Source organism: Brassica rapa, chromosome A10 (assembly GCF_000309985.2).
Source record: "Brassica rapa cultivar Chiifu-401-42 chromosome A10, CAAS_Brap_v3.01, whole genome shotgun sequence".
In the NCBI taxonomy this organism is placed as follows: Eukaryota; Viridiplantae; Streptophyta; class Magnoliopsida; order Brassicales; family Brassicaceae; genus Brassica; species Brassica rapa.
Window position 1 is genome coordinate 18,787,091 of NC_024804.2, and position 13,427 is coordinate 18,800,517.

Genomic DNA, 13,427 nt, shown 5'->3' on the forward strand with positions numbered 1-13,427 from the left:
AATGGCGTGTTTGTTTACCAAGTCAAAAAATGAGAAAATGTGACCCTTCTAGTTCTAGATTTTCATATACTGTAGTACGTTCTTGTGTTTTTAATCGATTTTTTTTTTTTTGAAAAAGTCTGAGTCTTCTAGATTCTTTTCTTAACCACATACTCCATTCCACGAAAAGTAACTAATCTGTGGAAGAGTTGTTAGGGCTTTACAGCTGATTTTGATGGAAACTATGGACCACAATATATAAACTATATATACTAATAATAGCAGTTTAGATCTCTATAATCTAAATGTTCTTTTTTGCTACTTGTGAACTCTCTCCTCTTTTTTTAGTAGTTAGATATTATGTTAAATACCTTGAGCATGTCTAAAGTTATTCTTAGATTACACCACGTTCAGTATTCACGTTAAACAAACATGCCTATGAGTATATGTATTTAAATAGATTTTTTTTAAACATCTAAACTCAATTAAAAAGTAATATCCAAAGTTCAAAAAGAACAAGTAAGAAAGAGAAATAGAAAACATAAACAAAGCACAAACACCAGAAATAGATATTTAAAGTATTATTATAAATAAAAGGAAAAATCATCATATCATAAGTAAAGTATTTTCTAAAAAGAAATCCGACCTGCCGGAATCGAACCAGCGACCTAAAGATTACAGCAACAACTACAGTCTTCCGCTCTACCAACTGAGCTAAGGTCGGTTTTGGTTATCTTTTATGTCATCGTACACAAGATAACTATGTCACCCTTTCGTCAAATATGTGTCCGAAGCAGTACACTAACACGACCTCTCTCACCACCGACCGATGCATCTCCGTCACAAGTCACATCCTCCATGCCGCTAAAGCCTAAGGTTCAACCCACGTTCTGAGACTTCGTCCGAGACTCCTCCTACATGTAAATATTCATTAGCTTTCGTCCTCTCATTAGCCTTAAGGTCTTCCTATGTGGACATATCTCAGTTCCCCCTGTTCCTACCTGTTTAAATCTTGTTGCTTTACTCCAATGTTACTTCTTCATCTTCTTGTAGAAGTTATGGAGAATCTGAGTCATAAGAATGACTTAAACTCTTACTGTCAGAGACTAAACACACCACTTCCAGTTTATAACACTACATTCGCATGTACCGTTTCTGTCGGCGGAAAGACCTTTACCTCCTCCTCGAGTACATTCACGAACCGTAGATCAGCAGAGCAAGATGCTGCTAAGCTTGCATTACAATATCTACTCAATGAGGATACATCTCCTACTACAAATCTCCGCAAGGTTCTTTACCTTTTACTTTTTTTTAATGTGCCTTCTTTGCATCTATTTATGCTGAGGAAGTATGATTCGGTTTTGGTCTTATGCAGCTCGTATGTCAGGACAAAACACGTTGCAAGATGATATTAAATGAGTTTATTGACAAGATAGAGATGGAATGTGTATATGAGACAGTTCAAGTTGAAATGGGTCATGTGTTTGTTTCCTCTTTGGTACTAAACGGCACATGTTATAAAGGTGAATGTGGTAAGAATAAGAAAGAAGCTGAGCCACTAGCTGCACTTGCTGCTATCCTCTCCCTTTTAGGTAACCACCTTTATATTCTCTTAAACATCAAGAGACCAATGGGACATTTATTTATTTTTGTATGTTTCAGTTTTATTGACTAATGAATACTGTTAAAAATGCTATTAGATGATCCTACATATGCAACACATATTTCTGAGTTTATCAACTCCAAGTTTAGTGCTTGTGATTGTTCTGTCACCAGCAACGAGTTCAAGGCTACCACTTCTGATGGTGATGTAATGCGCCCCTTACTCAGCAGGCCTTATCGATAAACTTACATGCTAATAGTATAGGGGAGCAAGGGGGTTCTGGAATCTTGGTCAGGAAGAAGAAGCAAGATTTAGTAAGTTCACTGCCTCAGATAGAGAACCAAGTCACCAAAACTTCACTGCCTCAGATAGAGAACCAAGTCACCTAAACTTCACTGCCTCAGACCGAGAAGCAAGGTTGTCATGGAGTCTTGTTGGGTGATACACAATGTGTGACTGGTCACCTTTCCTGGAGCAGTCACTATATCAAGGTGTTCTTATGTACCTCTGCCAATAAGTTCACCATTAGTCTCAGAACTAAAACATTAAATCAAGTTGCCAGAGGCAACAAAACTCCCTTCTAATCAAATCGGTCTTCCAATAGAGCTTTTGCGTGTTCCAGCAGCAGCAGACGGTCCGGGTAGTGATTCGAGCTCTTCTAGAAAGAGGGAAGAAGAAAATGAAGGCAAACAAGAGATTGCCTAGAACTCCACCATTAATTTCAGAACCAAAACCTGTAATTAAGCAAATTGGTGTTCCAAGAGAGTGCCTGTTCCAGCAGCAGCGCACAATCCTGGTAAAGATTCGACCTCTTCTAAAAAGAGAAGAAAGAAGAACAACCAGAAGGCAAACAAGAGAAGGCGAGTTGAGAACAAATAAGTTGTGATAGCTCACTTATTTTCTTGAGATGGTCTAAAAGTAATGGTCTCTTAATTATGTATGGCAGGCTTACAGGCTGTACTGATCTTCATTCATAGTGTAACATTCTGAAACTTAACTTTGGTTTGATACTTCGGACTTAGCAAGATCACTAACGTGAAGGATAGTGACAAATGCTGGTGTTGGTTAATATTAGGTATGGAATTGGAGATCTCTATGAAATGTTCTGGTTACGTAAGATTGTAACTGCTGTGTTGTTAGCTTACGAGTTCAGAATGTCATGTATTGTGTTCTTTTGTACTTTAATTTTATTATCCGACAAATAATATAACTTTTTCAAACGAATCATTTCATCACACGCCAGAGTCAAGATTGCTTTCCAACGTGCTCGCACATTATTACAGTGTGAGTATTGCGACGTATGAATCCACATTAGGCTCATGCATCTAAAGACTCCTACTGTTTTTTTCTGATGGTTTTGGATGTTCATTCACCATTCACTTCATCTTCATTATAGACTTATTGTTGGTGACTGATGGAAATCATGAAACTGCAGCTGGAAAAGGAACGAGTTAGTGACATTGTGTTGTTATAGAAACGATTTACAATTTTCAACTTAAATTTTTGTTTTAGTCGTCATCAATGCTATTTTCTTGATTTAATAATTTTGTAATATTATTTTACAAATTTATTTAAGTTTGTGAAAAGTATCTCAAACTCCGCCATTATTATTCCTTTTCCATCTTTAGTGATCACATCTCCACTGTTTTAGCCGATCAGATCCAATTATTCGAAATCTTTTGAGCTCATTCTCTTTGGTTTACACTTGAGAATGTCATTACCAACTCACATGTGACTTTAAATCCAATAATTCGTTATGCTTTTGACTGTCCAAATTATTCTTTGATTATTTATTCACTATGGTTTTACCCAATTTCTTTTTGATTTATACTTAGTCATTAGTCATGTGTTGCCACGTGTTGGTATCCTATTCCTAACGATATCGAAATGTTAATTTTCTAGTGGCCAGGACTCGATTTCCGATAGTTTCACCGTATTGAACTGTTTGTCCTCAAGTTAATCACCACCATGCCACAAGTCCTGGTTTGTTTTGCCCAATATCATTTTATACTTACAAAGTTTCTTCAAAATCATCAGTGTTTTATAAGTTTTCGTAGCAGTGCTCACTAATCCATTATCCAACAATCAACATGCGTCGACGATGAAGCGACATAGTTAACGGTTAATTATTTTTCGAGTATTCATAAGTAATTGCCTAAAACGGTAATTTGGCAACAACAAAAAATTTGTCTAAAACAATAACAATTTGAACATGTTTACGTGCATTTTTGCCGCGCAGGTGGAGGAGATCATGAGATTTTGTTATAATGATGAAAAAATAAAAGATTGTCATTCCACCCTCTTTACAATATTCTTTTCCAGAAAAAAAAGATGTATCTAAACTTCTCATGTTATAGTACTCTGTATTTCAAATCAGAATAAAGATATGGCAACCCTATATATATATATATATTTTTTTTTTTTTGAAAGAATGCAACCCTATTTTCTAAAAGAACTAGAAGAAAAATTCGGTGATTATTATACTGATCTCCTTTCTCCATTATAATCAACTTTGATGCTGAGAGCGAAGCCAGTAGCAAGATAATCCCTTTGTTATTAAAGGAGGATCATTGATAAAAATAAACCTTGACCTCATGTGTTTATTACATGAGTGCCATTTCTTAGGTGTCATCACCACATGCACTCTCACCAACTTTTTTTAAAAACCCTTTCTCAACTAGAATAATTACAAACAAATGCCACTGGTCATTACATTATACTATATGGTTTTCGGATTTCAAAAATAACTTTCGGATTATGTTTGTGGTAAGTCATTAATGCTTGATTAAATTTGGATTCCAAAAAAAAAAACGGAGATTTAACTAAGGCAGCATATTAACTCCTTCCTAAGAGAGACTTTATGGTATGTTCGAAAATTTGGAAGTGTTTCATTTAAATAAGGCAACAAAATACGGTTTGATTGTGAGGCGATGATCATGTGGTAAGTCATTTACGCTTGAGTACAATATTTGATTCTTTAAACGTGCTACAACTAAGTTATTTACGGTTTGAATTGATTATTTTAACATACACGAAAGTTCATATCATAACCTGTACGAATGTTCATATCTAATCTTGCAACAAATAAATCATGTTTATCATAGTACTAATATCAAATTGTTTATCATAATGTTTATATCATAACCTGTACGAATGTTCATATCAAATCGTTTTATGATATTTTTGATCCAGTTCATCGAAAATAACCAATTATGATAAACACTTAATGCTTCAAAATGTTAAGGAAACACAGTTGAATTGTTAATGTATTTAAGGAAACAAAATTCAAAGAATTGAAATACTTTTCTTAAACGATCGGAGAATATTTCTGAAATATATTTTGCGTGACCAAGAGTGATTTTTCTTACCTATTTCACGTCCACACATCACGCAATTTATAAAACAGGCAAGTTGTATATACGGTATTAATTTCCCATCATTAATATCGGTTTCAGAAATAGACTTTGGCGAGGAAATACAGACATAGTATTATGTGTTTTACAGTGTTGGCAAATTAATTGGGGACAAGGTAATCTATTGTATTTATTGTATATACAATATATAATGAAATGCTGATATTATATGTATATTTTGCTAATATTTTTCATATTTTATAATAAGGCCGACTTAAGAAGGTTACTAACATTGATGGGTTTTCCAAAATTATCTTCGATTCCACTGGTGTTCCAGAAATTGATGTTTTACGATTGAGGTAATACATGCATTCACATATTTTGTTAAATAATGTTTTTAATTTCTCAAGATGATCTCTTTGCTATTGCTCATAATAGGATTGCAAACGAAGACTTCTGAAGGCATTATTGACAATAGTTATTTTGTCTCTATTTTTTATTTTTTTTTGTTTTCTTATACATTGTTCCTTTTATATTTTATTAGACTATTGCTTATGTTTCATTTAATAATATATTTATAATTTACCCGCATGCAAACAAATATACAATTTAATTTTAAAGTCCATCGCATATAAATTTATATTGACATACTAAAATTCTTAGCTATAATCCGTACTTTCTTACATATAATTTTCTTACTATGACTTTAACTTTTATTATGTCTATATATTAAAAGTTATAATACTTTAAAAAAAATTTCGCTCCGCGCAGGGTGCGGATTATCACCTAGTATGCATTATAATAAGAACATGTTGTAGCTTTAACTGAAGCGTCACATGTGAGCTTGTGCAAAGAAAAGTACCTCCTTAAAGATGTAGGTTTTTGTATATTATATAGTAATGTTCTTTAGCCAAAAATAAAATAAAATGAATCAGAAAGGAAATAAGAATAACTGAGAGAATATAACTGATTGAAAGAATAAAATCATAATTCTAAATCATATGCTTTCTGAATAAAATTTTATTCAAGGAATCCCCCTTAAGTGATATTTTGGAATAAACCATGTTTACACAACTTAAATCTTCTCCTAAGTTTTTGGAAATTCATTTTACGACCAAATAAATCAATCTGGATTTTGATATGTAATCCAATAAATTCTCTTATTTGGCCAATTTTTAACCATAAAATACTTAGCTAATTACACACAAATTTTCAATTTTAAATATCCCAATATTTCAATAATAGTCACAAATGTTAAAGGATATCTAAGATTTGACGTTTTGTATTTTTTCTTTGATTTGAAAAGTCCTTGAGAAATTTTCAAAACCTTATAGTTTATATAGATATATATAATACTAAACTTCAACTTAATACTATTCCAAATAACACGTAACTGAGGAACATGTAGAAGTAATTTACTAATTTGAATATGGTAATACTAATCCAATAATAAGCCGTTAAATATATGGACAGGTCAACTTTTTTTTTTGTCGCTGTCCATATTACCAATGCGACCAGAGAATCAACATTTAGCACAATGACTTTTCTTTTTTGTTATGGTTGAATATACTCCGTCCGTTTTATTTTAATTGGCTTTCTAAGTTTACGTATACAAATTAATAAAACATATGATTTTATATATTTTCAAAATAAAAATGCAGTTACCTATATATCTAATATTTCAACAAATAGAAAAATAAAGTGAAAAATTTTATTAATAAATTTTACATTAAAACTTTAAAAGAACTTGAAACAAAAAAAATTGCAATTAAATCGAAAGGAAAAAGTATAACCACGTTTATCCTGTTAATGAAAAGCTAAAACCAAATTTATTTTAATTCATTAGTATGACTCTGATTTCGAGGAAGGTATGGTGTTTGACGATAAAGCTCCTTTGAGAATAATAATATATATATATTCCATTAAAAACTACTTATATGTTTTAATTTTGCTAACTCTGGAGCTGAGAACTCAAAAACACTCACAAAATGAAAAACTCTCTAGCGTGCAAGCTCCTGTTCTTAGTTCTGAATATAGCTTGTAGGATCAAGACACAAGTGAAATGCTTGGAGTTCGATTTCCCTACGTTTGAAGCAAGCAATGACTCATACTTGATTAGAGTCAACTCATACATCGTCCTTGGAGCGATCCAAGTGACTCCTGATACCCGTGGCGGCTCCCTCACGAACCATGCAGGCCGCGCTCTCTACAATAAGCCTTTCAAGCTATGGAACAAAGACAAGAAAGCTACGTTCAACACCACTTTCGTCATCAACATCTCCAACCAAACCGACCCTGGAGGCGAAGGCTTAGCGTTTGTTCTCACACCGGAGACGACCGCTCCTCAGAACAGCTCGGGTATGTGGCTAGGTCTGGTCAACGAGACAACAAACAGAACTCTCGGGTCAAAGATCGTTGCGGTTGAGTTCGACACAAGGAAGAGCCACCCGGATGATCTTGATGGAAACCATGTGGCTCTAAACGTGAATAACATCAACTCTGTTGTTCAAGAATCCTTGACCGGACGAGGAATCAAGATCGATTCTGGTGTGGACTTTACCGCGCATGTGCGGTATGATGGTAACAATCTATCGGTTTATGTCTCAAGAAACAACTCGGAGGTATATAATCAACGAAACTTAGTGTTCTCTAGGGCTATAGATCTCTCAGCTTCTCTTCCAGAGACGGTTTACGTTGGATTCACGGCATCAACAAGCAATTACACGGAGCTGAACTGTGTCCGGTCATGGAGTTTTGAAGGTCTACAGATAGATGGAGATGAAAGCAAGTTATGGGTTTGGATTATTGTCCCTATTGTGTGTCTTGTTGTAATAGGAGCTATCTTAGGGTTACTGTTCTTGAGATCTAGGTCAAGGGCAGGGGAAACAAGCCCTGATATAGAAGCTGAGCTAGATAACTGCGCGACGAACCCTCAGAAGTTCAAGCTGAGAGAGCTGAAGAGAGCAACAGGGAACTTCAGCCACGAGAACAAACTCGGACAAGGCGGGTTTGGGATGGTGTTTAAGGGGAAGTGGGAGGGTAGAGACATAGCTGTGAAGCGAGTCTCCGAGAAATCTCATCAAGGGAAGCAAGAGTTCATATCCGAGATCACGACAATCGGTAGCCTGAACCACAGGAACCTGGTGAAGCTGTTGGGATGGTGCTACGAGAGGAAGGAGTATCTTCTTGTTTACGAGTACATGCCTAACGGAAGCTTGGATAAATACATTTTCTTGCAAGGCAAGTCAAGATCAAACCTAACTTGGGAGACAAGGAAGAACATTATAAGAGGGCTATCACAAGCTTTGGAGTATCTTCACAACGGATGCGACAAGAGGATACTTCACAGAGACATCAAAGCGAGCAACGTGATGCTAGACTCAGATTTCAACGCGAAGCTCGGCGATTTCGGGCTTGCAAGGATGATACAACAAAGCGAGATGACGCACCATTCGACAAAGGAGATCGCTGGAACGCCAGGGTACATGGCTCCAGAGACTTTCCTCAACGGGAGAGCGACTGTTGAGACAGACGTCTATGCCTTCGGAGTTCTAATGCTTGAAGTAGTCTCTGGCAAGAAACCGAGTTACGTGTTGGACAAGGAGAACCAGAGCAATTACAACAACAGCATTGTGAACTGGCTGTGGGAGCTATACAGAAATGGAAACATTATGGATGCAGCTGATCCGAGAATGGGAAGTTCGTTTAATGTAGATGAGATGAAGAGCGTTTTGCTCTTAGGACTAGCTTGTTGCCACCCGAACCCGAACCAAAGACCGTCCATGAAAACGGTCTTGAAGGTCTTGACGGGTGAGACCAGCCCACCAGATGTGCCTACAGAGAGACCAGCTTTCGTGTGGCCAGCCATGCCACCATCGTTTAGTGACGTTGACTACTCTCTTACAGGGAGTCAGATTAATTCAGTCACTGAGCTAACTGGCCGGTGATACTAGTTTGTTCATCAAGAATTCATTTTATTTTCCTACTCATCTAAATAGTGTATTTTTGAATCACGCTTTTCAATTCATCCATTTGAAAACATATACTATGAAAGTATATTTTGGAATATTTATTAACTACATGTTGTAACTACGGGAGTAAAATATATAATAAATGTAAAAAAAAAACACTTTCTTTTAAGAGAAGAAGAGACTGAACTTGGAAGGTCCAACGGTATGAGAGAAACCTTTAATAGATAGCTCAGGAACAGTAGCTTTCTCCACCATAAGAAGCTCATTGTCTATGAATATCACAGCCACCGTTATATCATCATGAAAGAATCTCCTAACTCCTCTCTCCACTTTCTTCAAATCATCGTACATCATCCCTTTCTTCTTCGCCGCTATGTTCATTGCTCTTCTCACCAGCATTCTCGCTATTCCCTGTGTGTTTCTTACATCAGTACTGTGATTCACAAAATATAAAGCAATATATTCTAACATTCTAAATCTTTCTTTAAAGAGACGTACGGGACGAGGATGTTTATGCACTATCTCTACAGCTTGCTGGTTGCTCACGTGCTCCCAGAGTCCATCTGATGCGAATATCACAAACTTATCGCTTGTTTGTAAGACTCTTGTGTAGACGCAAGGCTCTGCTGATAGAACCGGTCTTTGTAGCCCTTCAGGGAGATGGAATCGTGGAAACGAAGGACCAAGAGAGAACTCTGGGCGCTTCAGGTACGCATCCCCTATTGATCTAGATACCTGCACCAAATGGAACATATAAGCCATGTATTGCCTGATTTGAGATTTTGAGGTAAACATTTACAAAAAAATTTAAATAATTTCTTTTATAATTTGGAAACTTATGTATATATATATATAATTTTCTTTTATAAATTGGAAACTTATGTTTAAAGAATAGCCTTGCAAACCTGAATGATTCCTTTGATGCGCCACACACCCTTAGGCATGGGCATTCGGGGTCCCAATCGGGTTTCGGTTTTATCCATTCGGGTTTCGGTTTTTCGGGTTTATCAAAATCAACCCCATTCGGGTTATATAAAAGTTCGGTTCGGGACCGGTTCGGGTTCTATCGGGTTCGGGTCGGGGTTAGTAAATCTTCAAAGAACCGGTATAACCCATTGTACTTTCGGATTCGGGTCCCAATCGGTTCTTCGGTTTAAAAATACCTGATTTTTACCTATTTTGTAACTAAAACATAAATAAAATCGGTTCTTCGAATTTAAAATACATGATTTTTACATATTTTAATAGCCAAAACATAAGTAAAATTGATTCAAAAATAAGAAAAAACATCAAACGTGATAATTCAAAATCAAGCGAAAGATAAACATAGTTAGTGATATAAAGAAAACCTTATAAATGAAATCATAAAACAAAAAATAAGTTCTCATGAAATGAGAAACATTATTCAATAAAAACAAAACCAAAATCTAAAAACTTCAGGCATCAACCGCCACATTCCACCATCAACCTTCATTTGATGTAACAGATAATTATTTTAGAAGTTCAATAATATCTTAAAGTATTTTGGATACATATTAAGAATTAATATCATATTTGGTAGAAGTTTTTTTGTGATTTTAAATGTTTCGGGTTCTATCGGATATCCATTTAGGTCCGGGTTCGGTTCGGATAATACCCATAACCCAAAATACCAAAAAACAGGATCCATTCGGTATTTATGTCGGGTTCGGATCGGTTCGGATTCATTTTTATCGGATCGGGTTCGGTTCGGATTTTCGGGTTCGGTTTATTTGCCCAGCCCTACACACCCTGTTTGTGGACAACGATGCGCGGATCATCCGGATGCAAAGACCTAAGCTCTTGTCTGACTTCTTCCTGAGCAGCATTGTGGTCACTTGTCAATTGCTCAGCTACAATCTTGTTTGACCTGTTCATGGAGCCAAGCACAGCACGGGAATCACCAAGGTTAGCGATAAGCAAGGTCCCTTTCCTGATAACTCCGACAAGACAGCAAGATCCAGCGGCTGCAATCAACGGTTTCAATCCACGTGTCCTTCGCACAAGCGTGAGGAACCCTCGCTCGGTTGCAGAAAACGCACCCCTAAGAGTTTCCTCTGTAATGACACCACGTTCTCTCGAATTTCCTATAAAGGAAACGTTTTAATTAAGAAACAGCCAATGAACCAATTTAACTTTCAGACAAAAGAGTCAAACAAGTGGCAAACAGACTAAAGCTATATATAAGTGTAGAAACAAACAACAGAGAAACAAAAGTCAACGATAATATGCCAAAAGAAAAGTCAAGATTCAGTTCACTGTTCATCAGAGCAAAACATTAATAATGAAAGGTGAGAAAAAGACTAACTTATTAAATGGGCAAAGAGATGGTCAGAGATGTATCTAGAAGCTTCGGGACCACCGTGTCCATCGTAAACTCCGACGAAGACTGCTCCTTTCCCAGTCTCAACTTCGCTGTGATCCTCAATGACCTCATTAGCTTGCACCACGGCCATGGAGAAATCACCTAGAGAATGCCTCTCTAGTTCCCTAGACCAAAGGAGCGAGTCGTCGTGATCATCACTGTCATCTTCATCGTCCTTGATCATAAGAGCGTACCGCCGCACCGGTCTTAAACAAAAAAGCACCATTTTCACCAACGAGGAGGACATCCTTCACTTGCCTCCCAACGGAGACTCACCGGAAGATAAAAAAAAGAAAGATTATGTGGTGGATCGAAGCTGATTAAGGTGAAGAGAACACGAGCAATTGTAGTTGAGTCTTTTAACTTCAGTTATATTGTTATTTTTTTCTCCTTTTTTACTTTTCTATTCATATTTTCACGTAATCTAATCAAAATCGTTGACGTGAATTAGCAAGTTGATCTCACGTTATATCTGTGTTGTCTTTGCTTGATTTGCTTAAAAATTAAAAGTCCAAATTCTGTTTAATTGATATTTGTAGTTTATTAATTTTATCTAAACACCAATGTCGGATTCATGCTGCTTGAATAATGATTGGAAGTAATTATTGTCAGATTATAGGATTAGATTAGTAGTCTGAATCAGTATAGTATTAGGAATATCCATTTAGATAACTTAAAAATAAGTGACATCTTAGTTACTTTTATCAGTTTTCGACTATATGTTTACTTTTGTGTTTCTTTAAATTTATGTCCGGAGCCTTTGACCACAAATATCTAAAGGATCGACTATCTCACAAAACTTAATAAAATCATGCAACATTCTGAAAAACCTTGCATTTAATTGATGTTACTTCTTAATTTGTAAATTTCACTATGTTGCACTTAAAATGTTTATTTTTTAAAAAAAATTAGCGTTTTTGTCATTGATATGTATTACTCAAAATGAAGAGATGATGTTCAAAGCATATGGGAAGAAAGAACAAAACATCTACTTCGTCATTAATGATTGGCAAGTTTTGACATATGAAGATTACACAACACTTTTATTCAGAAAACCACAACTGTCAAGTCTGTCATCAGACCAAAAACACCACACGAAAGCAAAGTCCTACAGTTACGAGAAAAACAAAGGTAGGATCGAAAAAAAACATGAACACACAAAGCACAAGTTGACAAGAACATAAAACAAATGACAAAACGTCTTATCCAGTATATCCTCCACCGGTTCCATACCCAGTGGTGCCACCACCAACGCGGGTGTTATGAGCGGTGGTCCTACCAGTTCCAGTGTTCGTTCCTATCGGTTCTGTCACGGCTGTACCATCCACAACGTGGCCCGCTGGTTGTCCCGTGCCGTGACCAGGCAAAGCCGACATCTGATGGGTCCCAGTTCCGTGTCCAACGTGTCCAGTGGTCGAGTGAGTGGCGGTTCCCATTCCCAAACCGGTTCCAGTTCCAGCTCCACTGGCTTCTTTCATGACAGCGTTGTGCTCGCGCGCTTCTCTCTTCTGCATCTCAGCCTCATTGATCCTCCCTTCTTTCTTCTGTGTAGCCATCTCTTTCTGAAGAGGGTCTCTTGTTGTCATCTTCTCAGCCTACGAAACCAAATCCAATATAACCATTATTTATCAAAAGAGAATCATTTTGCTTAAATGATATAAACGCAATTATAGTAAACCTACCTTCTCCTCCAAGGTGGCTTTGGTCTTGTCCATGCCAGACTTGGCAGAAGCTGCGATGTTTGAAGCTGTTTCCTTCATCGACTGCATTTTTCCTGCTTAGTAATATTCAAAGATGTTACAAAAATATAGCTTATGATTCTTCGTGTTTTTTTGTTCAATGCTTTGCTCGGTGAGCATGTCCCATTAATATAGACAATGCCAAACCCACGTGTTACTATAGTCGGTAACTGTGATTATTATTTAATTACGCTCTTTGGCAACACGTAAGCGAGACGTGTCACGAACCAAGAGGTGGTAGGCTTTGTGTTGCATCTCTTTATCATGCACGTGTACGTAGCGGTAGAGCCGTAAAGCAGTTCGCATGTCGACGCGTGTTAGGATTTGGTTAGTGGTGGAAAGAGTTAGTTACGTTGTTTTTTACGTCCGCCGTGCATATCATTATCACCAAAACTCTAA

At 36.6% G+C, this 13,427-nt stretch overlaps 4 protein-coding genes and 1 non-coding gene across 5 annotated transcripts; 2 read left to right on the plus strand and 3 right to left on the minus strand.

Annotated features, from left to right (window-relative positions):
* Positions 1-183: 183 nt before the first annotated feature.
* On the plus strand, positions 184-9,712 carry LOC103847014 (probable L-type lectin-domain containing receptor kinase S.5). Its single transcript, XM_033281959.1, has 2 exons — positions 184-1,268; positions 1,355-9,712. The coding sequence occupies exon 2, from the start codon at positions 6,924-6,926 to the stop codon at positions 8,880-8,882; it is 1,959 nt and encodes a 652-aa protein (XP_033137850.1). The 5' UTR covers positions 184-1,268; positions 1,355-6,923; the 3' UTR covers positions 8,883-9,712.
* TRNAY-GUA lies at positions 620-703 on the minus strand. The gene is given in 2 exon segments: positions 620-655; positions 667-703. It is a non-coding gene; the product is annotated as a tRNA-Tyr (tRNA).
* LOC103847013 lies at positions 1,038-1,825 on the plus strand. The gene is made up of 3 exons (XM_009124037.3): positions 1,038-1,268; positions 1,355-1,571; positions 1,680-1,825. The coding sequence occupies exons 1-3, from the start codon at positions 1,038-1,040 to the stop codon at positions 1,823-1,825; spliced, it is 594 nt and encodes a 197-aa protein (XP_009122285.2).
* Positions 9,015-12,074, minus strand: LOC103847015 (probable protein phosphatase 2C 68). Its single transcript, XM_009124041.2, has 5 exons — positions 11,233-12,074; positions 10,674-11,011; positions 9,812-9,841; positions 9,405-9,641; positions 9,015-9,317 (listed from the first exon to the last, which is right to left on the minus strand). Exons 1-5 carry the CDS (start codon positions 11,534-11,536, stop codon positions 9,072-9,074), a joined length of 1,155 nt encoding a protein of 384 aa, XP_009122289.1. The 5' UTR covers positions 11,537-12,074; the 3' UTR covers positions 9,015-9,071.
* A 237-nt stretch (positions 12,075-12,311) lies between these two features.
* Positions 12,312-13,191, minus strand: LOC103847016 (late embryogenesis abundant protein 46). The gene is made up of 2 exons (XM_009124042.3): positions 12,972-13,191; positions 12,312-12,884 (listed from the first exon to the last, which is right to left on the minus strand). The coding sequence occupies exons 1-2, from the start codon at positions 13,056-13,058 to the stop codon at positions 12,492-12,494; spliced, it is 480 nt and encodes a 159-aa protein (XP_009122290.1). The 5' UTR covers positions 13,059-13,191; the 3' UTR covers positions 12,312-12,491.
* Between the last annotated feature and the right edge of the window lie 236 nt (positions 13,192-13,427).